This window comes from Zea mays, chromosome 2 (assembly GCF_902167145.1).
Source record: "Zea mays cultivar B73 chromosome 2, Zm-B73-REFERENCE-NAM-5.0, whole genome shotgun sequence".
Taxonomy (NCBI): domain Eukaryota; kingdom Viridiplantae; phylum Streptophyta; class Magnoliopsida; order Poales; family Poaceae; genus Zea; species Zea mays.
The window spans coordinates 171,942,438-171,967,024 of NC_050097.1; the positions used below are offsets into that span (position 1 = coordinate 171,942,438).

At 48.2% G+C, this 24,587-nt stretch overlaps 2 protein-coding genes across 2 annotated transcripts; one reads left to right on the forward strand and one right to left on the reverse strand.

Annotated features, from left to right (window-relative positions):
- The first annotated feature begins 374 nt into the window (after nucleotides 1-374).
- LOC103647289 (ultraviolet-B receptor UVR8) lies at nucleotides 375-11,196 on the forward strand. The gene is made up of 6 exons (XM_008671837.4): nucleotides 375-1,404; nucleotides 2,728-2,937; nucleotides 3,033-3,143; nucleotides 9,570-9,938; nucleotides 10,206-10,313; nucleotides 10,546-11,196. The coding sequence occupies exons 1-6, from the start codon at nucleotides 1,093-1,095 to the stop codon at nucleotides 10,885-10,887; spliced, it is 1,452 nt and encodes a 483-aa protein (XP_008670059.1). The 5' UTR covers nucleotides 375-1,092; the 3' UTR covers nucleotides 10,888-11,196.
- A 4,999-nt stretch (nucleotides 11,197-16,195) lies between these two features.
- LOC100282252 (ORMDL family protein) lies at nucleotides 16,196-18,980 on the reverse strand. The gene is made up of 3 exons (XM_023301662.2): nucleotides 18,498-18,980; nucleotides 17,290-17,441; nucleotides 16,196-16,601 (listed from the first exon to the last, which is right to left on the reverse strand). Exons 1-3 carry the CDS (start codon nucleotides 18,693-18,695, stop codon nucleotides 16,463-16,465), a joined length of 489 nt encoding a protein of 162 aa, XP_023157430.1. The 5' UTR covers nucleotides 18,696-18,980; the 3' UTR covers nucleotides 16,196-16,462.
- Between the last annotated feature and the right edge of the window lie 5,607 nt (nucleotides 18,981-24,587).

The window sequence follows — 24,587 nt, forward strand, 5'->3', positions numbered from 1 at the left end:
AGATATATGGGGAGAAATATAGAGGGAATCGCTGAACATAGTCTTAAAGGAGTAGAGATGGGGCACATAAGGTCGAGATATACAAGACTAGCCACGATGTGACACAGTTCATATTGTTAAGAGGCAAGGAATACTATATAAGTAACCATTAGGTGTAAACGTGTAAGCGAGTCTATTGGCCCATTAGATTCTGGATTCAACCATAGATGCCATCGTAGTTTGTTAGAGGGTTTTTTATAAAGCTCATGAGGCAATGATGGAAGAGTTTAAGTGATAAATATGGCATATACTTGGATCTAGATCTAACGGATCAAAAGACTCGCTTGCATGCTTGTACCTAATGATTACTTGCATAGTAGTCGTTGGCTTGTTAAGAACATGAGCCAAAAAAACCTATTGTTAAGCTGTCCTTAGTAGATCGTGTATATAATCATGTAAAACACTATTCTATACCGTAGATAACACAATTTATATGATAAGAGTTTGAAATAGGATGCAAGAGCTGCCTCATGCTCTCATTTTGCCTAGCAATAGCCAAAAAAAATTTCGTTCGTGTGCACGCCGATTTTCAAAGAAAATAAAAAAGCGAGGGTAAGGAAACTCAGATTAGGTTATATTTGGATAATCTAGTATTAACTTCAACTATCAACGCATGTGAATTGAGGTCATACAGCGTAAAGATTCTCCGCTCCCCGGCCGCAAATCCCCCACTGGCCAGTGGCCACCACCACCGCCTCGATTCGCCACGTTTGGTTCTGCTGAGGTCGGGATTTGGTGTGCCGAGCTATTCCTTGCTCAATTGGATCTCCTCCGCGCGATTCGATTCGATTCGATTCGGTTCGGTTCGTTCCAATCGGGGTTTTGCTACTTCCGCTGCCACCGGTGTGCTCCGAGCTGCTCAAGCTGCGCGCCGGATACCTGGCTGCTCGATCTGATTCGGTCTCCAACACCAGCCCCCTCCGCGGCCGCCGCTCCCCGCTGACCCCGGCGCCATTTCGACCCGCGCGGCCGATCCTTGGATGGTTCCGATCAATCGGGACCAAGAGACCCAAGGCTTCATCAGCTCACCCGGCCCCCGGCGGCGGTCGATCCATGGCCGGGGAGAAAGCGCCGCGCGCGTTCCCCATCGAGGAGCTTCCAGGCCACCTCATCGGGGAGGTCCTGACCTCGGGCGGGCTCGCGGCCGCCGACCTCGCCAGGCTCGAGGCCACCTGCCGCGCGCTCAGGCCGCTCGCCGAATACGCCGCGTCCAAGCTCTGCGCCGCGCGGGCGGCGTTCGCGGCTATGGGGCCCGCCGCGCGTGGGGGGCTGCTAGAGAGGTGCGGGGGAAGCTGGAAGAAGGTGCTCAGGTTCCTGCAGTCCGTCGAGCAGTCGTCAGGCACGGTCGAGACCACATCGGGCAGCGTGAGCATGCTTCCTTTCTTCCTTTCACTTCACTCTACGAGGCCTTATGAAAAATTTAATCTTCGTATCCTGTATATTTATGTACAGCCTTGAGATTATCTTGTGTTTTAGAAATATTCGCCTCACTCTGGACTCTGCCCACTTTGGTTACCAACACATGTTTAATTATGCTTGGCTTATGAGGTAAAATTTTAAAAGAAGCTAATTTGAAGCTGACAAAACGCCCATGTTTGGCTTAAATGCGATATTTAGCACATGTTAGTCATATTAATTGTAGATTTTTTTGTTTGTTTTGGATTTGGAGGGGACTTAACAACTTATCTCAGATTGATTAACATGTTAATGTTCCTTTATTGACATGCTGGTATGCATTTTCCTGGATCAAACAGTGTTAACTTTGTAATATACTGCACTATTACACTCTAAAACCTTTTTGGAAATTATTGTTTGTGATGGTGAAATCCTAGTAAATTGAGTTGCTATTATAAATATGCCTTAATTTCTTACATATTGACGCGGTTGTAACTTCTCATAATAATGATAGTTGCCATATAATTCCTGTTAGGCTGTTAGTGTGCATTTTTGTTCTGGACAGTGCATGGTAGCGTTTTGGACGCCAGAACACCTCTAAAACTAATAGTTAACAGCTAAAATTAGCCGAGAGGTTTAGAACGGGTCAACTAATAGCCTAATAGAGCAGCTAATTGTTAGTTATACCTCTCAAATAGTTATTAGTTGTTTGCTGCTCCCACCTAGCTAAAACAAGCCAACAACTTACTAGATGACTAATAATTAGTTCTAGAGGTTTGGAATAGGGCCTTAATTAAATTGAGCCTTTGGCTTATTCAATATTTTTAAAAAACTCGACTGTGGGGGTAAGACACTCCCAGACATTGTATTAAGAAAACCTTTTTCACACAGGTAGAGAAAACCCCTGAACCCCAACCCATACACAACGGCACCGTAGTCCATGTGAGAATGACTGGGGCCGGGTCCTAGACCTATGCTTTGACGCGGGACAGACGGGATGATTTTTTTAACTCTAGCCTAAAATCGAGGAGTGCTAATCAGACCACCTAACCAACATAGCTAGAGGCTTATATTGTTTCAAGACTGACTACAAGTTTACTAGTATTCGAGCTCACTGTTAATTGTCATATTATATGTTTTCAGAAAGAAATAATAATACCAATTCAGAAAATGTAGTCATCTTGTATTTGGAGACAGGTTTCCCTGATGGTGGATGGCATTGAAATCGCTACAATTTTTTTTTACTTTCCCAAATTGTTTTCTTATACATGTGAACATTTTGTATGTTTCCAGATGCAAGTAGCCACAGGAAGATATCACACACTTTTGGTCCATGACTCTTCTGTCTATTCTTGTGGGTCCAGCTTGTGTGGTGTGCTAGGTCATGGCCCAGATACTACACAGTGTGCGGCATTCAGTCGGGTTTCCTTCCCATCACTTTCTTGTGTTATAAACATCTCTGCTTCACACAACCATGCTGCTTTTGTTTTGGAATCTGGGGAGGTAATTGATGATCTCCTTAATTGATGCCAGTTATGCTTATTACAGTATCACTACTTTTCCTTGCTTTGGTGTTCTGATGGGTTTTGTCTAAATAGGTTTTCACCTGTGGTGATAACTCATCATTATGCTGTGGTCATGGCGAAGTGGGAAGAACTATATTTCGACCAATGCAAGTAGAAGCGCTTAAAGGGATTCCCTGCAAGCAGGTGGGACCACAGATCTTTCTCATCCTTTTATGTTTTGTTTCTTCAATGATACTCCTGTACTTTTTCCTAAGTCTGATCTACCTTTTTTTCTAAATCGTAATATGTTCAAATTTTCTGTGAAATTGCTTAGTTCTGAAGATCTCCATTGATTTCTAGAGTATTGTCTTTGCACATGTGCTTGTTGAAATCACATTCTGTAGTTAATCAGTATGACTCTGTTATGACCGGCATGCAGTACAAAAGGAAACAGCAGGCCAGGGGGCATGCGGCAGGAGAAGGGGATCAAGGCTGGGACAGCCAGCAGTAATTCAGTAATCCTAGGATCTATTTCCTTTTGAGAGTTTCCTTTTATTTAGAGATAAGCTTCCTTTTATTCAGAGAGATTAGTTTCCTTTTATTAAGAGATAAGTTGCCTTCTATTGAGAGAGAGGCTAGTATAAATAGGAGATGTAAGACAGGAGGAAGGAGCATCAAAGAAATTACCTAGCCGTCTTCCCTGTGGAAGCCAGAACATGAGCTAGCCTGTTTTCCCACGCCGTGAACACGGCGTCCCTCTCGCCCAGTCCCCCGCCAACCTCCAGCAGTACACCAGTACAGCTTGAGGGAGGTCCCTGGTAGGAATAGGAATCCTATCAACCTGGTATCAGCTATGTCCAGCGATCCTCCATTCACCAGCCACCCACCGCCACCATCGCCTTCCACTGTTCCAGGGCCGTCCACCACCATCTCTCCACCAGTTTCCACCACACCTACGCCAATACTCACGCTGGAATCTGTGGCCACAGCGGTCCACGATCTGTCCCGGTCAATGGCAGCCATGCAGGATTTTCTCCTGCGATCCATGTACTCCCAGCCAGCCCCGTCACCTACCATACCCCCACCACAGCCGCCACTCTATGCCCTTCCTCATACCGGGGCGACAACAACACAAGGAGTGCCCATACACATGCTATCCATGCCGGCGTCACCATCACCGATCCCATCATATGCGATGGCATCCATGGGCGCGCCGCAGTACACGATGACGACGTCCCCGACACCGCCGGGAGCGGCCGGCATGCCATTGCCAGCGATGTTTCACGCACCTTACGGCACCGGCGCCAACTTCGGAGGCGTCGACGGCCTTGGACCCTACGGCTCGGTCCAGGGTGGCCGGGGACAATTTGAGGGGGCCATGTCGCACGACACTGCGCCACCTCCGCAGGGACAGGGACCAGGCTTCGGTCCCCAGCCACCTCGCTTCTACAAACTCGATTTCCCGACATATGATGGCACCGTCGACCCGCTCAATTGGATCAACCAATGTGAGCAGTTCTTCCGAGGCCAACGTACCCCGGCCTCGGATCGGACCTGGTTGGCATCGTACCATCTCACTGGGGCCGCCCAGACGTGGTACTACGCCCTCGAGCAAGACGAAGGCATGCCAGCCTGGGACCGTTTCCGCGAGCTCTGCACCCTACGTTTCGGGCCAGCAGTGCGCGGCACGAGGCTGTCGGAGCTCGCCCGGTTGCCGTTCATCTCTACGGTGCACGACTACGCCGAGCGTTTCAATGCGGTGCTGTGCCATGCACACAACCTCTCGGCATCCCAGAAGGCGGAGCTCTTTGTGGGAGGACTGCCCGACCACATACGGATCGACGTCGAGCTACGCGAACCCCAGAACCTGCAAACAACCATGCACTTGGCACGGGCGTTCGAACGCCGTGCGGCTGGCCCAGGGGCGTTTCCTCCAGTACGTGGCGGGAGGAGCTCGTCGCGACCACCGCCGTCCGGTCCACCCCGACAACCGCACGGGCTACCTTCATCGGGTTCGACGCCATCAACGGGTTCCTCTACACCGACACGACAGTTCCGCCGGCTAACACCAGCGGAACAGATGGAACGTCGACGGCAAGGATTGTGTTACAATTGTGACGAACCCTATGTCCGTGGCCACGTCTGCCAGCGTCTCTTCTACCTGGAGTCGGCGGACTACGTCGACGACACGTTCACACCGGAGGATCACGCCGGGGCCGTCAACCACGGCGAGCCCGGACATCCCACGGTCCCAGGGGCGGACGCCATGCAGGACTCCGACCCTCCACCGACGGTATCCCTTCACGCTATTGCAGGGGTCCGGACCGAGCAGGCCATGCTCCTGTCGGTGATCATTCACGGCCATCGGGTGGTGGCGCTTCTCGACTCGGGATCGACGACCAACTTCATCAACGTCGACATCATGCACCGCCTCAAATTAGCCACTAAACCCCGCCCCACGCTTCGGGTGATGGTGGCTAACGGGGAACGCGTGCCGTGCCAGGGCGTAGCACGGAACGTGGAGATCGCCATCAACGCCGAAGCTTTCTGCGTCAACTGTTACGACATCAACCTCGGCGAGTTTGATCTCATCCTGGGCGTAGAGTTCCTCAGCACACTGGGACCTATACTGTGGAATTTCAAGGACATGTGCATGTCTTTCACGCGGGCTTCCCGGTCCGTGCGGTGGACTGGCTTGTGCTCGCGCAGGGGCCAGGCACACACACCGACCTCATGTGCCATACCGTCCACACCCGGCCAGCCACTCATGGATCGCCTGCTCCAGCAATTTGAGGTGGTGTTCACCGAACCGGCCGGGCTGCCTCCACCTCGGCCGTACGACCACCGCATCCATCTTCTTCCAGGCACTCCTCCAGTCGCGGTTCGCCCCTACAGATACCCCCAGCTCCAGAAGGACGAACTGGAACGCCAGTGTGCAGCCATGCTTGCCCAAGGCATCATTCGGCCAAGCACCTCGCCGTTCTCTGCTCCGGTGCTCTTGGTCCGGAAACATGACAACTCATGGCGCTTCTGCATCGACTTCCGAGCCCTCAACGCCAAGACATCTAAGGATAAGTTTCCCATTCCTGTCGTTGAGGAATTGCTCGATGAACTGCATGGAGCTCGCTACTTCACTAAGCTCGACCTCCGGTCGGGCTACCACCAGGTGCGAATGCACCCGGATGACATCGCCAAGACTGCTTTTCGCACACATCAGGGTCACTATGAATTCTTGGTGATGCCTTTTGGCCTCTCCAACGCCCCAGCGACCTTCCAGGCACTAATGAATGATGTGCTACGGCCCTATCTCCGCAGGTTCGTCCTGGTATTCTTTGACGATATACTAATCTACAGTGCCACATGGGCCGAACACCTGCAGCACTTGGGCGTGGTCCTCAATGCCCTCCGAGCACACCATCTACATGTCAAGCGCTCCAAATGTTCATTTGGGGAAAAATCTGTGGCGTACCTCGGCCATGTGATCTCCGCGGAGGGGGTAGCCATGGACACGGCTAAGGTGGTAGCCGTCTCCACATGGCCGACGCCGAGCTCAGCCAGGGGCCTACGCGGCTTCCTGGGCCTTGCGGGCTACTACCGCAAATTCATCCGCGACTTCGGCACGATTGCAGCACCACTCACGCGTCTCCTGCGCCGAGACGCGTTCACGTGGGATGAGGAGGCCACAACAGCATTCCAAGCACTCAAGACCGCCCTTACCTCCGGACCCGTGCTCCAAATGCCGGACTTCGACAAGTGCTTCACAGTCGACTGTGATGCCTCTGGTGTGGGGTTTGGCGCCGTACTTCACCAAGGCGCGAGACCTCTCGCTTTCTTCAGCAGACCATTTGCACCACGCCACATGAAACTCGCCGCGTATGAACGCGAGTTGATTGGGTTGGTTCAAGCAGTGCGCCATTGGCGACCGTATCTTTGGGGTCGCTATTTTCGGGTACGTACGGACCACTACAGTCTCAAGTTTCTACTCGATCAACGGTTGTCCACTGTGCCACATCATCAATGGCTCAACAAACTCTTCGGTTTCGACTTCGACGTGGAGTACCGCCCGGGCCGCCTCAATACTGTGGCGGACGCACTGTCTCGCCGTGATGAGGTGTCCCCATCTTCGACACTAAGTTCGGAGGGGGCCGCCTCGGTCCATGCCCTCTCCGGGCCTTCCTTCGCCCTACTGGAAGAGATCCGGAACGCGACCAGCTCCACCGACGCCGCGCAACATCTTTTCCAGCGCCTGCAGGAGGGCACCCTTGAAGCGCCTTGGCGTCTGGAGGATGGCCTCTTCCTCCACGGATCTCGCATCTTCGTGCCCGACCATGGGGACCTGCGCCGCCAGGTGCTCACTTTGGCGCACTCAGCAGGCCATGAGGGTGTTCAGAAAACACTCCACCGCCTTCGTGCCGAGTTCTACATCCCCAGCGATCGCGCCTTGGTACAAGAATGGGTACGTACATGCAAAACGTGCCAGAAAAACAAGACCGAGACTCTGCACCCAGCCGGCCTTCTACAACCGCTCGACGTGCCGTCCCAAATATGGGCCGACATTTCGATGGACTTCATCGAGGGGCTTCCCAAGGTGGGCGGCAAGGCGGTCATCCTCACGGTGGTCGATCAATTCTCCAAATACGCGCACTTTATTGCGCTGGGGCATCCTTACACAGCGTCGTCCGTCGCTCGCGCCTTCTTCGACGGCGTCGTCCGGTTACATGGGTTTCCCTCCTCCATCGTCAGCGACAGGGATCCCGTGTTCACCGGCCATGTGTGGCGCGATCTCTTCAAGTTAGCCGGTGTCAAGCTGCGCTTAAGCACGGCTTTCCACCCTCAGACGGATGGCCAATCCGAGGTGGTAAACAAGGTGATAGCCATGTATCTTCGATGTGTGACAGGTGACCGACCGCGCGCTTGGGTGGAATGGTTGCCGTGGGCGGAATATTGCTACAACACATCCTTTCACACAGCGTTGCGGGCAACCCCCTTTGAGGTGGTCTACGGTCGACCCCCTCCGGCCCTCTTGCCTTACAAGCCAGGGACCGCACGGACAGAGACAACGGATGCTCTCCTTCGCAGCCGCGATGAGGTCCTGGCAGAAGTCCGTCAACGTCTTGTTCAAGCACAACAGATCTCCAAGAAGTATTACGATGCCACACATCGGGAGATGGAGTTCAAGACCGGTGATTGGGTTTGGTTGCGATTGCTACATCGCACCACCAAGTCCTTGGATCCTCATGCCAAGGGCAAATTGGGTCCGCGCTATGCGGGACCTTTCCAGGTGCTGGAGCGTATCGGCAGCGTGGCGTATCGTCTACAGCTGCCGGAGGGTGCTCGTATCCACGACGTCTTCCACGTGGGCCTCCTGAAAGCCCACAAAGGAGATCCGCCTGCCATGCCGACGCCACTACCACCAATCCAGGATGGGCGACTGCTGCCAGTACCAGTGACAGCCCTCAAAGCACAGCTGCGCCGTGACATCTGGTATATTCTTATTCAGTGGCAAGGGATGACGCGCGAGGAAGCAACATGGGAACTACTGGCTGCATTCAAAGACCTCTACCCTGACTTCCAGCTCGAGGACGAGCTGTTTTCGCAGGCAGGGAGAGATGTTATGACCGGCATGCAGTACAAAAGGAAACAGCAGGCCAGGGGGCATGCGGCAGGAGAAGGGGATCAAGGCTGGGACAGCCAACAGTAATTCAGTAATCCTAGGATCTATTTCCTTTTGAGAGTTTCCTTTTATTTAGAGATAAGCTTCCTTTTATTCAGAGAGATTAGTTTCCTTTTATTAAGAGATAAGTTGCCTTCTATTGAGAGAGAGGCTAGTATAAATAGGAGATGTAAGACAGGAGGAAGGAGCATCAAAGAAATTACCTAGCCGTCTTCCCTGTGGAAGCCGGAACCTGAGCTAGCCTGTTTTCCCACGCCGTGAACACGGCGTCCCGGCGTCCCTCTCGCCCAGTCCCCCGCCAACCTCCAGCAGTACACCAGTACAGCTTGAGGGAGGTCCCTGGTAGGAATAGGAATCCTATCAGACTCACATGTTGATGTTTTCTTTATATATGCCAGTAGCCCAGTACAACAAAATTTGACTTGACCCATGTTAATGATCACTTCCCTGGTTAATCATGTGCATGTGCACATGTCTTTGGGAATTAGGGCTGTTTAGTTTGCTGCCTAAGGCGCCACAATGTGCCTAACTTTTCTGCCTAAGCTTAGTTCTTCAATTCTAGTGACTAAGCTTAGGTAGATTGTGGCGTCTTATGTAGGAAATCAAACATGCCCTAGATCCTGAGGGCAAACTACCTAATTCTCTTCGTTTTTTGGGACAAGTGATTCTTATCTTCTGATCCTTGCTGCTAGTTCAGTTTCATACTTTCTATTACATATTACATCAGCTCTCTATTGAACAATGAACACACACTCATTCACCATTTTATATGTATTTATCTGCTATTGGGATAAGCTTTCTGAGGCTATTTATTTTCGATACTTATCTATATTGCATCTCTCTATCCTGTCTATTCACTAGGCTTCCTAGATTTTGTTCTGATCCATTAAGATATTTCATTTTGCCTTTGTAATTCAGTATTCATAATCTGATGCCATCTTACTAACTTTTCACAGGTTGCTACTGGTCTAAGTTTTACTGTGATTCTTACTAGGGATGGACAAGTATATACTTGTGGAAGTAATACGCATGGCCAACTTGGTCATGGTGACACCATAGACAGGGCCACTCCAAAGCTTATTGAATTGTTTGAAGGCTCCACTCCGGTGGTGCAGATTGCAGCCGGTGCAAGCTACACGTTTGCTGTAACAGATGATGGAACAGTTCATTCCTTTGGGTCTTGTACTAATTTCTGCCTTGGACATGGGGATCAGCATGATGAACTTCTTCCACGTGCAATCCAATCATTTAAGTGGAGAAACATTCATGTAGTCCGTGTTTCTGCTGGAGATGAGCATGCCGTGGCTCTTGATGCACTAGGATATGTAAGTCTATATTGCCCTGTTTGCATTCCAAATATATATTGTTAATGATTGTTCTCGTGGGAAGGGCAGGTCTGGTGCAGTGGCGAGAGGTATCTCACTGAGTCACCAGTCGTGGGTTTTTCGAAGCAGTCTCTCCACATTTGCGGGTGAAGGCTTGCCTCAGTTTATCCCTTTCTCAGACCACTTATGTGGGAGCCTCCGGTACTGGGTCTGCCCTTTTTTTTTCTGTCTAGGCATAATAATAATTATGAAGTCTGAACTTCACAGGTTTATACATGGGGCAAAGGATACTGTGGAGCCTTAGGCCATGGTGATGAGAATGATAAAACTAGCCCAGAATTGATCAGCAGCTTGAAGGGCCAAGTTGCTGTGCAGGTCTGTTGCACATACTGGCAAGGAAGATATTTAGCAAGCACTTTGGAATATAGTTAAACAAAAGTGGCATTGCAGATTATTATTTTTAGAAGTTTTAAATCAATTATTCTATACAGTAAAGAAATATGAGATACTAACTTCTTGGTCTCTAATTAAAGGGCCATTGCTATTCACACACGTGTTACTAATCATTTCCATGTCTGAAACATTTCATGTTTTCTTATTTTTTTAGGTATGTGCAAGGAAGAGAAAGACATTTGTTCTCACGGACAAGGGCTCAGTTGTTGCATTTGGATGGATGGGCTTTGGGAGCTTAGGGTTTCCCGACCGAGGACCGTTGGACAAAGTAATGAGGCCCCGCGCTCTTGAGAGCCTGCAGGATCACTACGTCTCCCAAATAAGCACCGGACTGTACCACACTGTTGCAGTGACAAGTAAGGGCATTGTGTTCGGGTTTGGGGACAATGAGAGAGCCCAACTTGGGCAGGAGTACATTCGTGGGTGCTTAAAACCTACTGAGATAATGTTCCAAAAGAGCATGGAAGACATACCGATTGCGGCGCCTAGTGGTTGACTTGAATGCCATCATTTTGGACACTGTTGCCTACATGTGTTGTATTTATATCGGAATTCTTGTCGGCAAGTGTATTTTATACTTCGTGCTTTGTGAGTAATCTGGGTGAACGGGGGAAAGACGGAAGTGGTTGGAATTGGAGGACAGTGTTGTGTAGCCAAAGAAGCATATAGTTTAGTAACGTGTAATGTATCGAATAATTCAACCCACCATTTTTCTTCTGTACAAAATTTATTGGTGTGTTTGTATTTTTTTCTCTCTTGTCCCCTTCATGTTTTCTTGGTTCTGTGCTAGCAACTGTTGAGTAAATAGCGTTTGCTCCCCTGGAACTTGTTATATTAGTGCCTAATCTTGCTAGTTTCTATCGCCTTCAACAATGTCAATTCGTCATCACTGTTTTCAATTATGCATATCATTATACTATTGGAAATTGCTTGCGTTGGCAGCCGAAAGATGTTTTATTGGTGATGCTTGGAAGGCATTGGACAACTTCGATCCAGAATTTGTTGGAAGACATTGGACAGCTTCGATCCAGAATTTGCTAGAGATACTAGAAGTGTTCATCAACTGACAATTTCACATCTTATAGTACGAACGCAAGCTTGTACTCTTGTTTGCTGGTGTTTGTGTTTATCATGCTGTACAATCTACCGCCCAAGCTAGCCATGAAAGAGCAATTTATGTTTCTTGCACTTGTTATTCCAGGCCTCGAGCATTCAGGGCTAGAGTTGAACATACACATGTGGCTTTTAATCGAAGAACTAAAACAGTTATGGATAGGTGAGGAGAATACATATGACAATTATAGTTATGGTCAGTACATGATCTGCTGGCCTATGGCCTTTGGGGCGCCTGGTGTGTACATGGTTAGATTAGGTGCAAGGGTTAACTTCTTCCAAAGATATGAACAAGGGTTTATCAGTGTATAGGATGGGCAACCGAAGATGAGATTCCCAAAGAACGTTTAAGCAAGGAAAGGAGGGCTAGATAGCATTTCAGACTAAGGATTACATCCTACAACCCAATATGGCTTTGACACCACTTAAAGCGCACGGACCCAAAGATCAGCGCAAACCACAATGTATTGAATAAGCAAAACGTAGTTTTCGATACAATACATCATAAGTCAAGTGGAACCAGATACATACAAAGCTTCTAATGAAAAACTAAAGATTACAACGGCATCGGCCATACGATTATCTCTATCGTAGTCAACAAGATGATAATGAGAACCAACAAGGTGTGAAGACGATCCTGTCCTCCATGGCTCCACTATGACACAACCTGGACGCGGATATGATCCTACTCGAAGTCCTCTGGCATGAAGTCGGGATCCTCTAGAGGGTAGCAACAATGGTTGAGTACAAAACATACTCAACAAGCTCCACCTTGCCAATGCAACACAAGTACCTCATCTAGAGACACTCTCATCTAGCTCATAAGATAGCTCATCTAGCTATAAGGATCACACTGTAACTCGCCAAATCCGTGAGCATGAACCTTTCGAAAGAATTAGTACACTCCATAGAGGTCGTACACTGCACCACATGCTCGAGGTAGGTTCCAGTGAGTGGGAAAATAAAAATCAACACCCAGCCATAGTGAACTCAGTCATGCCACCTTTATACCTAGATCATGTCCACTCTCAGTCTACACCCATGCACAAAGCTATCCATCGAGAGCAATACATCGAGCTAACTAGTGGGATTAGGTTATGCCTTGCCAACATAGAAACGCATGGTCGCACTAAAGTAAGCTAGCTAAGATGTCAAAACAGACCATCATTAGGCTCTACCGTGGCAGTCCCACATACTAGATTCTCACAAGTAATCCGCTCAAGCTTAACACTAAGATAGCCCTCGACACAAGTCTGTCACCACAATAGCGCTTTCCAACCTGTTAGATTGTGTGTGTGAGTGTGTGTGGGCCAGCGCCACTGTTGGGCTGCCGGCCCATTAGGGTTAGGGTTGAGTCTCTATATATATGTGCTCCATCTCCTATCAATACATCCACTTTCATATTCCTACATGGTATCAGAGGATTAGGGTTTCCTCACTTCTTTCCCCAGCCGCCACCCCACCTCTGCCCTAGGCACGACTTCCGCGCCGCCGCCCCGACAGGCTCATCCTTCCCTCCCGGGGCGGCTCCTCTCTAGCCGCCGGCTCCCAGCCCTCCTAGGCCGGCGAGCCTCCCTGCGCGAGATGTCCTGGAGCTCGGTTCCTGCCACCTCCCCTCGTGCGCTAGGCGCTGGCGCACACGCTCCTGGGGGCGGCCTCCCTCCCCTACGCCGCCAGGGCTCCTCCTCCCCGGCCTTGAACCGCCGTCGGACCTCCCTGCACCGGCCGCGCGCTCCCCCTCCCTCCCCTACGCCGACGCGAACAACAGAGGAGGTTTCTGTTGCGTGTCTCCCAACCGCGTGTCTCCCAACCGCGACCACCTCGACTTCGGCTACCTCGACATCTAGGGGCTATCGTCTTCTTGGAGCACACACCGGTCTCTACTCCAGCCGTAACATTCGCACCATCACGACGCTGCGACTGCGGGGGAATTTCAACTCGTAGGCTCCTACCTTCGGCCTCTACTCCAGTCTCATCGTGTGTGGTACCCTCGTTGTGACTGCGGGGGGATATTAGACTGTGTGTGTGTGTGGGCCGGCGCCACTATTGGGCTGCCGACCCATTAGGGTTAGGGTTGAGTCTCTCTATATATGTACTCCGTCTCCTATCAATACATCCACTTTCATATTCCTACACAACCAACACTGTCCCAGTTCTCACATCATAAAGCTAGCACTGCTAGACTCAAACCTCAAGGTCTACCATCATCCTTACGATAACAACATGTATAACAATGCATACAAGGTTAAGATGGCAATTTTCCCCACGGTGGTGGATTCGCGCAGGACACGACCCGAACGGTATGGGGATAAAAATTCCCCCACGGGAAGGTGGGGCGGGGACCTAAAACTTAACGTCGGGGTGAGGATAAAAATTCTCTCATGGGGATATGATGGGGACCCAAATTAGGAGTTAGACTCTCCCTCACATGGTCTATGAAGGTCAAATTTAATAAATCTTCTCACTATGACCTCATATAAAGATGCAAATTCCTCATTCACTAACCTCAACCATTTTTTATTCAGTTACTGCTTGCCCACATGATAATCCTTGTTTATTTGTGTATATTATAATATTTGTACTCAACAATTGATCCCCACGGGTTCCTCGCGGGGATCGGGTCCCTGGCGAGGACGGGGACATGTACAAGGATGAAAACCTCCCTGAAAGGATTACTATACGAGGCGTGATGGAGGGGGTGAATTAGGACTTATTTTTCTCGCTAATATAGGTCACACATAATTCTCCTAAACAAAACCTATGCAAATAATCTTAAACAATAATGTGCAAACTAGGTTTCGTCTAAGTGTTGCTGTCTCTACCTCAAAATGAGTTATGCAATCTAAGTTCCAATCCTGTATTCTAAAGTAGTTCCAATCCTGTATTCTCTCCGATACATGGTGGTGTGGCGACCACACCACAAACTCGGTTGGTGTGGCCTCATAAGACTCTCTCACCACTCGGTACAATATTACAATGACTCGTGAAAGAGCCGAGGGTTTTAGTGGGTTTTCTAACCTCACTCACACACCTAGGAACAAACCTAGAGAAAGCGCTAAAGAGGTCTAACTAACCTAAGCACTTCGCAAAAGCACCTACACTAATCACCAAGTGATTCTATTAAGCACTTCGGTGTTTGGAGCTTTAGACATGTGTCTCTTCACTTGGGCAATCTTTTTGAGCTCTCCACACCTTCAAATAGCCAGCTATGTGGGTATATATAGTGCCAACCCACAATTGTAACCATTGGAGGAATGCAACTTTTCTGCATCGCATCTAACCGGTCCGGTGCCCTCCACGTCAGCTAGCCGTTGGTTGGTTGATAGATTCTCTACAACAGTACAGAGGTCTGGTGTGCCATCGGACCAGTCCGGAGATCGACACGTCAAATGACCATTGATTACTAGTCGTTGGACCAGACCGGTCCGGATAGCTAGATGACCGAGAGCCGATTTGCAGTGCTCTTTGTGTAACCGATCCGTTGTGCCAGCCGACAACCCATTTCTTGAATTTTTCTATTTTCTTTGTTTAGGCTCTTTTGGTCTTGTGTCTTAGACTTGTGCTAAGTATTTGAGAGTCTTCTATTAGTCTTTTTAAGTCTTCTTTTGAGATGTTGCATCCTTAAAATCTTAGTCCAATTAAGTTTGCATCCTGTGAACCAACAAACACAAACACTTGCAAATAAATTAGTCCAAATGTTATATTGATCATCAAACATCAAAAACAACATTGGAATAGATGCGCGCACATGGATGGGTCATTTCGCGAGTGGTGCGCGATGTATAGAGCTGTATGCATGCTACGTCGGGAGAAAGAAAAAGATGAGGAAGGGGAGAGGTGTAGCTGGTATTTTTGTCGTAGTGTGAGTAAACTAGCAGGTGAGTTTCTTTAAGTGCACACGGTCTTGGAGTTGAAGAAAGAAAATTAATCATATAAAGAAAAGAAAGGTTAGAAGGGGTTAAATAAAATAACGAGTCTACTCCATGTGGGTGAAAGGAAATAAAGGAGTAAAGGAAAACTTGCATGCAAGCATAGTACAGTACAATCCACATAATTTTTTGTATTTTAAGAGCTATCTTAGGGAATAAGTGTAAAAAAAACACAAAATACATATTTTGATGAATGAACATTTATAGCACGGTTCTCTAAGTCTAATATATGGTTTTACCCATATAACCCACATAAATGAGTTGTCTCTTGAGTGGTTATAGTAAATAAGATATAATGATTAAATATATTGGGTTGTATGAGCGACTTTTTTATGTGTATTTATTGTTTGGAAAATTGCAACATAGTATGTGTCCTTAAAGTATGTATAACCCCATTCAATACTCGGTCTCTTGAGAAATCTCTAAGGAGTTAAATGTAAAAAATACAACAGCATGACTCTCCATACATATTATCTCTTGACAACATTTATGATATAACTAGTTTTAAAGATACATCATTGTATGATATAGTTTCTTAAATATCTCTTATGCATAGAAAATTGTTTATGAACCTCTAGGTTACATGGTGAAAATGTAAATGGAAAATAAAGTTGCATTTATACACCTTGTTGCACGTAAAGAATTACAATAAATGAGGCGGGTGAAATAGAGGAGGCTAGTGGCGTAAGTGTATTTATTTCATTTCTCTTTGTTTCTTAATCAAATATTCTTTGTTGTTTGGATTTTTTTAAAACACTTTTGTTGGTAAACTATTGTCTTGCTGAAGCTGAAAACCGAACGTTACATTTACCCAAGTTATGGTTTCCACTTTCAGTGAAACTCAAAAGAAAGCAGCGGCAACGGCAACACAGAGCAGTCTGCAGGCAAACCTTGTATCCTAGAGTATCATTCATTTACAGTTCTTTCTAAACCTGTACATATATTACAGGCAGTTGTGTCGAGTTTGAGAAACACACTGCTTGTTCATAACATCATGGCATCGCATCCATGTACTTCTTGCAGCCGTCCTCAGATGTCTGCATTGATTCCAAATATGCGGACCTTGTGCATGTTCGGCAATTTTGCCACGACCAGCACGAAAACTGCAATCGTGTTGAGAAAAAACATCGGCTGCTTGTAGTCGGTCAAGTGCGACGCAATAAGATACCTGTAAGAAGGCGCCTTAGAATGTATGTCACTCTATATGGCAATATCGACTTGGTTTAAAAAAAATACAATGATATTGTAAATTGCATACAAAATGCTAAGATGCTGCACTTAGGAAAAGAAGTGTAATAATATGCCCAGTTCAACTGCCTTTGCAGCACTGACAGGCACTAACTGATTAATCATCAGCCAGAACTTTGCACTGCTCATGAAAATCCTAGTTTTTCTGGATTTAACTTTTGGATCACAAGCAACAAATTAGTTCTTGAAGGAACAGCAGAAACCAAGTGTAGTTGGATAATAGCTGGAACATAAATTTCCTAATATTTAGGGTTGGCTAGATAACTTAGCTGAAAAGTTTAACAGACCCTCTTAATTGTTGTTCTTGTCTATAAAGAATAAACTCCTTTTTATAATGCAACATTTACGTCATTTAACACATTTTTGTCAATCCAAAAAATGTGACATCAATACAAGTGTATAACCATGCTCTAGCATGTTTTGTGCTTTCTATAATAGGCAGAGACATCCTATCGCAACCGATACACCCAAAATTGTTAATTAGGAATGAAGTGCAATATGATTGCACAAACAACCACTGCCTGTACTGATTAGTATTAATTTCCTTTCCAGAATCTAAAGAGTAATTTGTTCATGTGTGAACTGCAAGAGGATGAGATGGAACTTACAGCACCACAGGTACCACAGTTAAAAACTTCCTGTTCCGAGTAAGCTGCTGACCATTGTCAATTTGCTCCCACCATGTCAATCTGCTGTAGATGCCTTGGTCATCAGCAGCAAAAGGGGTTCCTTTCTTCCAATGGAAGAAGTGGTAAGTGATCTGAAAATAGAACATTTCAAGTGTGTCAACTGAAATTCAACAGGCAAGGAACATGAATAGCAAGGGGTTGAGTTCTTTCACTTAAGTCTTTCCTACCCATTCACAACCCATGTGTTTCTTAACTGAGAGAGAGAGAGATTAGATGAACGCATGCCATTACTTGGATTAAAAATAATGTGATATTGCAGATGGCATGAAATGCTTCTTCAGAGTCGAATAGAGTCAGCCAAATTTGTATCAAACGCATCCCTGACCCAAAGGAACACACAATATCTTTATCCCATGGTGAGAATTACCAAATATAATTTACAAGGCTCGTATTTCAGGACACCATGACATGTAGAAGTCCAAATGTTGATTATGGAACAATACATAAGTCTGCAGATTACAATGTGAAACCTGTTCTGGACTACTACTGCGAACAAGTTGTTGTAGAAAACTAACCAAAATTCGATCCACTAGTTGTTATTCATAGTACACAGGAATGAACTTTTCAATAGTCAATATCTGATAACAAACTGCTCCCAATAAACATAGAAATGGCCCTGGCCAAGAATGGCATGCTTGTTTTGACTTTATGCGAGGGAAACTGTTCCACACACAAGTGGGGAACAAAATTTATGACAAGGAAACAGAATAGCCCATCCAGCCTGCCAAAGACAGTTTACACTAATATTTCATCTGTTAAAATATTTCTTCCACGGCTTACCTATATTTGTAGCAATCCATGGGCATATATACTGATTAATTGCAGATGATCCGTCACTCTTTTCCTAGAAAGGTACCGCCTTTGCATCATGGCAAATCTAGAATTCCAAGAACATAATCTTTTTGGCTAAACACGTACACGCAGAGCAAAAATCAAAAAGTCCTGCCGGGAAGTGAATGGCCACAAACAGTTGGGGAGAAGAAATAATCCACACCGAAGGAGATAATTAGTAAATCCAAGTACCAGCACAACCAAATCTAGGGATACAGTGGACGGAAGCGATCCATAGACATGCGCAAAATCAGAAGGGCGAGGGACTGGGGACGAGATAGAGGGTGGGGACTCACGGCGAAGTGCGCGAGGTTGACGACGGTCCAGGCTGCCCCCGGGGAGCAACCAGAGACGGAGAGGACGAGAAGCCAGGCGAAGAAGAGCATGAGGATGTAGGTGGTCCAGACGCCCGGGTACATGAACCACTCTGTGTTCTTGTTCACGTCCACCGGCGGCACCGCCTCGACGTAGTAGGGCTCCCCTCTCCGCCCCATCTCCTGCGCAGGCCTGATCGTGCTCGTGCCGAAGGCGCTGGATTTCGGGGTTAATTTCCGCGGTGACGCGAGTGGTAGTTGCACAGGAGGAAGGCCAGGAACGGATGGTGTCGTGCTGTGACTGACGGCCGGCGAGCCGTGCGCGGACGGTGCGGTGGAGTGAGATGACAACTGTCTCGTTGCCGTCTGGGTTTCGTTGGGCTTGCTTTGGGTGCGGATTTGTGGACTGCGGAGATGGGTAGGGTTCGCTCGACGTTCAAGATACTACTGTCTGTCTCATCTCGTATGACAACGAGTAAATACACATCTATTAATATAGGTGAATATCCATGCATTACAACGGAAATATATAATAACATAATAACTTATATACAAAATGTGTCTTATATTGTTATAAAAAATATTTCATAATCAATTTGTAATCCTAGCTATACATAAATTTTGTTATTTTAATTTAGTTGTTTCACTACTCCATTGCAACCATCAGTATCATGTAGACTTCGATATATGTCACGATTTAAATGGTCTCATTATTGAAGAGCACGTGTCACACCTGCCGGTAGAAGTTCCCTCGTACATAGTCAGTCATCAGGTACGCACCACCATACACGCTTGCTTAAACAAAAAGCAAGTGTATGTGTTTGCGAAGAGAATTAAAGGCAGGCCGGCACAAAAGCTACCCCGACGATGGCGAGTGGTCATTAATGTCGGTCCTCCTCTGCGTCACCTCAGGTACCAAGATGACGCCATAGTCCTTGATATAGTAGTCGTCGAACGCGCACGACATGGCGAGTACCGATGACTCTTGGCTGGGCTGCCAAACGAAGTGCACCCCAGGCTCATCAGCGAGGTAGTACACCTAGCCATTGCACCACCGGATGTGTTAATCCTCTACATAAATCTTGTTCGAAGACACTCACACAACGTCAGCAACAACCGTCGTCCCAGCGCACAAGAATTCATGGCCGATCAGACTTACGTGGGAGGTTAAGCTTCAGGTGGATGATGAGCTGGACGGTGTGACGGCGCCGTTGTCGGAAGCGGTGCCCAGAACAACCCGAGAGTCGCCGGCGTTGGCGACGACCATGAGGTCCCCCTATTTAAAGATAGACAGCGTGGTGCAGCCACTCTGGACCGCGTCCAAGCGGCGGCTACGCCGAAGCTTGCCGAACACAGCGACGCATGCGGCCACGTAGTACTGCTTCCAGAGGTCGAACTGGTAGTCGCCAAGCTTCTTTTCGTCGTCGATGAGCGACGCCAACGCGAGCGCCTCCTGCCAGTGGCGTTGGTTTATGAAAATGAATCACAAGTCAGAGCCATGAAAAAAATATTACGGAGAATAAATGTCACACATATAAAAAATAATTTAAGTTGAAAACATTATTCAAACAAAAGAAATTGCATGCAAGGCTCTTTTTTAAATACTACTCCCTCCATCCAAAAATATAATTCAGGAATCTCGTTGATAATTATCTACTACTACACATTGTGCAAAGGTAGCAGGTGGACTTTGGTAGAGATGTAGTAGATATTTTTACTGTAAAAGATATTGACATAAACACACATGTGGTGTAGTGGTAGCTACAAGCACATTTGCTTGAGAGGTCGCAGGTTCGAATCCCATTGGAGCCATATTTGTGTTTTTTTAATTTAATTTTAGCTATGCGTGGGATGCACGTGGGAATGGAAATGAGATTTGCGGGGAGGGGGGAATGAGAAAGACAGTGCGGGGAGGGGGTAATGGGAATGGTAGAACACTGGCAGAACACGGAATGGCAGCCGGGAATGAGAATGAACTTTGCGGCAAGGGGAGAATGAGAAAGACCGGGGAGGAGGAATGAGAATGGCATAACACGGAATGGCAGCCTACCCCTTACCACCTTAATAAGTAGTAGAGATTATACACGTATATATAATAAAAAATAGTCTCGTCGGTCACTCATATCTAATTATGAGTATGGATTTACCTTATACCTATAGGTATGAGTCACCCGTCAGGTCACTCGTACCCACAAATGTTAAATATTTACATTATACAAGTATATCTAAATACCATTACAAAATTTTCAACATCATTCAATCATCTATTCAAGAACACTATAGATAATTGGATAAAGTAGCAACACTAGAATAGTACCATATAACATATTATATGTTCTATTATATGGTCATCAAATAGTTGTTAAGTCTTCTATGATATTATCACTCAAAAGGTTGTTAAATAGTCAAAAGAGATGGATGACTGAAGCCTAAGTTCATGTTTTTGGGCTAAGTTTATACCGGGTATTTTATATATTAGTGGGGACGGAACGTTTTAATACCCGCTTACCCATTGGGTGAAGGTTTTTGCCTAATAAGATACTCATGGGTAGAACATTTAGCTCATATACATACCATAATAAAGTAAATACCTATCGGGTATCGGGTCGCAGGTGAGAGCACCTAGAGGGGGTGAATAGGTGATCTTACAAAAATCAACTCTAAACAAGACAAACTTGGTTTCTAATAGATGTTAGTAGGATTAAAACTAAGGTGATATGAATAGAAGTAGAGAGAAGATAACTCTTCACTTGATTGTTCCTTTAGGACATGTATTAAACTTAGGAACAATAGCACAAGTGAATATGTGAGAACTCTATGGAAGAAAACAATCGTAATAAAAAGATGCACAAGTGACACGGTGATTTTATCCCGTGGTTCGGCCAATGCCTACTCCACATTGTTGTGACCTCCTTTGGTCAAGGATTGCACTCAATCCCTCTCAAATGATTCAAAGATGAAACTTGAGTACCACATATTTCTTCCTTTTCTCAAGTATTCCCTTTGTGAGGAATCTCTCACCCTTACAAGATTGATCACAAGAACCACAAGAGTAAGGGAGGGAATGGAAACACACACAAGAACTAGAGTCACAGCAACAACACGCACACAAGTCAAGAAACGAGCACACGAAACAACGCAGCGGAGTCACAGCTCAAAGAAGTGCTCAAATCTCTATCGCAATGAATCGAATGTGTGCTTGCGAAGTCTAGGCGTTGCAGGATGTTCAATGAGTGCTTGGTTGTCTGCTCCATGCGCCTAGGGGTTCCTTTTATAGCCCCAAAGGAGCTAGGAGCCGTTGGAGCTCCATTTGGTAGGCTTTGGTTGCCTTCTGTCTGTGGGCGCACCGGACAGTCCGGTGCACCACCGGACAGTGAACAGTGCGTGATTCCCTTCCTTTTCTAGCGAAGCCGACCGTTGCAGCCACCGGCCCCGTGGCACACCGGACAGTCCAGTGGTGCACCAGACAGTCCGGTGCGGCCTAGTGACTGTTGGTGAAGTCCACGTGTCGCCCGCTGATTGCGCGGCCGACCGTTGGCCGGGTGCGGCTGGCACACCGGACAGTCTAGTGAATTATATTCGTGGCACCCTCAGTATTTTTCCGAGAGCGGCATGGGCGCCAGCCTAGGCACCGGACAGTCCGGTGCACCGCAGGCTGGTGCAAGTTCTCCAATTCGATTTCTCTCACTTTGAGAAGATTGCTAGCACTTAGTAGAATAATGTTAGTACCAAAAACAATTTACTAAGGCTAGAAGCATACCTTGCTTTTCCATTTGCATCTCTTTAAGCCTTAGCTCATATTTAGACAAGACAATATATGTGTCGGCATTTCGGACCCGGGGGACCCTCAACCGAGCCGACCAGTGAATTTATCGCTGCGTGCCCCTGCCCAGATGGGTTGGCGCAAGATGGAACACAAGAGGGAATGCAGCTTGTATTATCTCGCACCGGGGGTGCTCGTAGTAGGGGTTACAAGCGTCGCGAGAGAGAGAGAGAGCCTGTTCGTTTGCTCGTCCCCCACGCGACCCCCCGCAGGAAGGCCCTGGACCTCCCTTTTATAGATGCAAGGAGAGGGTCCAGGTGTACAATGGGGGGTGTAGCTATGCGCTAACGTGTCTGACAGAGAAGTGCCTGAGCCCTGTGTACATGCCAACATGGCTGTCGAAGAAGTGCTTGAGCCCCATGTACGCGATAATGTGGCCGTCGGAGAAGTGCCTGAGCCCTGTAGAAGCACAGCTGGTGGTGCGGCTGGGATCCTGCTGACGTCACCTTGCTTCCGTAGGGGGCTGAGAACCACCGACGTCATGGACGCACGCGGGGAACCATCATTACCTATTACCGGGGTATGCCAGATGGGACGCCAGTCTTGTTCCCTCGTAGCCTGAGCTAGCTAGGGGTAGGGTAATGATGTATCCCCTGTGGCGCGGTCGGTTCGAGCCCAAGGTCGGGCGAGGCGGAGACTTCTCCTGAGGTCGAGGCCGGGGTCGGGCGAGGACGCGATTCCTCTCGAGGCCGAGGCTGAGGCCGAGTCCTGGGGTCGGGCGAGGCGGAGACCTCCTCCCGAGGCCGAGGCCTAAGGTCGGGCGAGGCGGAGCTTCCTGTTGCGCCCGAGGCTGAACTCGGCTGTTGTCAGTCTTACCCCGGTGGTTGGCACAGCAATCGGAGCGGGGTGAGCAGCGCTGTTTTCCTGTCAGATCGGTCAGTGAAAGGGCGAAGTGACTGCGGTCACTTCGACCTTGCCGACTGAGGCACGCGTGTCAGGATAAGGTGTCAGGCGATCCCCGCATTAAATGTGCATGCGATACGGTCGGTTGGTGAGGTGATTTGGCCATGGTTGCTTCACAATGAAGCATGCCCGAGCTGGGCTTCGGGCAAGCCGAGGGTGCGCCCACTGCTTGAGGAGGCCCTCGGGCGAGGCGTGAATTCGTTTGGGACTACGGTTCCTGCTCGAGGCTGGGCTCGGGCGAGGTCGCGTCCCTTGGGTAGACGAAGCCTTGACTTAAACCGCGCCCATTAGTTTTTATGGTTCGCTCTGCGGGTGTTTACCAGCTGTGTTTAGGAGTGTTGGGGGTACCCCTAATTATGGTACCCGACAGTAGCCCCCGAGCCTCGAAGGGAGTGTTGGTACTCGCTTGGAGGCTTTGCCGCATTTTTTGTGAGGGGACCGACCTTTCTTGGTTATACTTTGTTCCGGTGGGTGCGCGTGAGGGCACCCGCCGGGTGTAGCCCCCGAGGCCTCGGAGGAGTGGTTTGACTCCTCTGAGGTCTTAATGCTTTTCGTGATGCCTCGGCCGGCCTTGTTGTTCCCTCATGCGGCCTGGTCGCGGCCCGGGTGCATGGTCAGGCGCCGAGTTTTTAAGCTAGTTCATTGACGCTGTCAACAGTTTGGCCGTAGCCCGGCGCGAGAGCAGCCCCCGAGCCTCTGCACGGAGCGAGAGGATGATCAAGGACCGTCTCGACTTTTGTTATACGCCCCTTCGTCGCCTTTCCACAAGGAGGAAGGGGGGGAAGCGCCATGTTGCCCTCGGAGGGCGCCGAACATGGTGTTTCCAGTGAGTTGCTAGCGGGTGATCCGAGTGGACGCCCGAGCCCCATTCGATAAGGGTCGGCTAGTGGCCCAGAGGCGCGCTCCAAAAGTACCTGCAGGTGATTTGCCGGACCCGGACCCATTCGATAGGGTCAGAGGGCTCGATGCCTCCCTCCGGTGGGATTCTGTTACAAAATCGCTACTGCTGGTCTCGGAAATTTCCTAGGGTACCTCAGGAGCGTAGCCCGAGCCTCGGCCATGTAACGGACGTACCCAGAGTCATCCCTCACTCTGCGTGCTCTAGGGCGGCTATCGAACCCTTCCGAGGGGCCACCCTTCGAACCCCTGATTAGTAATGGGCTCGGAGCCCGAGTGCTCTGGAGCGGGCGCTGCTGGCGTCTAAGTATATGTAGCATAGTTACCCCAAGTATGGGTGTTTGTTCTTTGTGGCTGCTGAGGCCTGAACATTTGGGTATTTGAGCGTGAGGCCGTGTTTCTTCCTCATTTCGAGCACTAGGACTTGCCTGTCGGCTAGCGGAACCACT

Excerpts from the sequence above, each read along its gene's own strand:
- LOC103647289 (XM_008671837.4), top strand. The coding sequence starts at position 1,093 with ATGGCCGGGGAGAAAGCGCCGCGCGCGTTCCCCATCGAGGAGCTTCCA. Across the intron at positions 9,939-10,205 it reads CTCTTGATGCACTAGGATAT|GTTTATACATGGGGCAAAGG; the intron begins GTAAGTCTATAT and ends TGAACTTCACAG. Across the intron at positions 10,314-10,545 it reads AGGGCCAAGTTGCTGTGCAG|GTATGTGCAAGGAAGAGAAA; the intron begins GTCTGTTGCACA and ends TTATTTTTTTAG.
- LOC100282252 (XM_023301662.2), bottom strand. The coding sequence starts at position 18,695 with ATGGGGCGGAGAGGGGAGCCCTACTACGTCGAGGCGGTGCCGCCGGTG. Across the intron at positions 17,442-18,497 it reads TCAACCTCGCGCACTTCGCC|ATCACTTACCACTTCTTCCA; the intron begins GTGAGTCCCCAC and ends TTCTATTTTCAG. Across the intron at positions 16,602-17,289 it reads ACTGTGGTACCTGTGGTGCT|GTATCTTATTGCGTCGCACT; the intron begins GTAAGTTCCATC and ends GCCTTCTTACAG.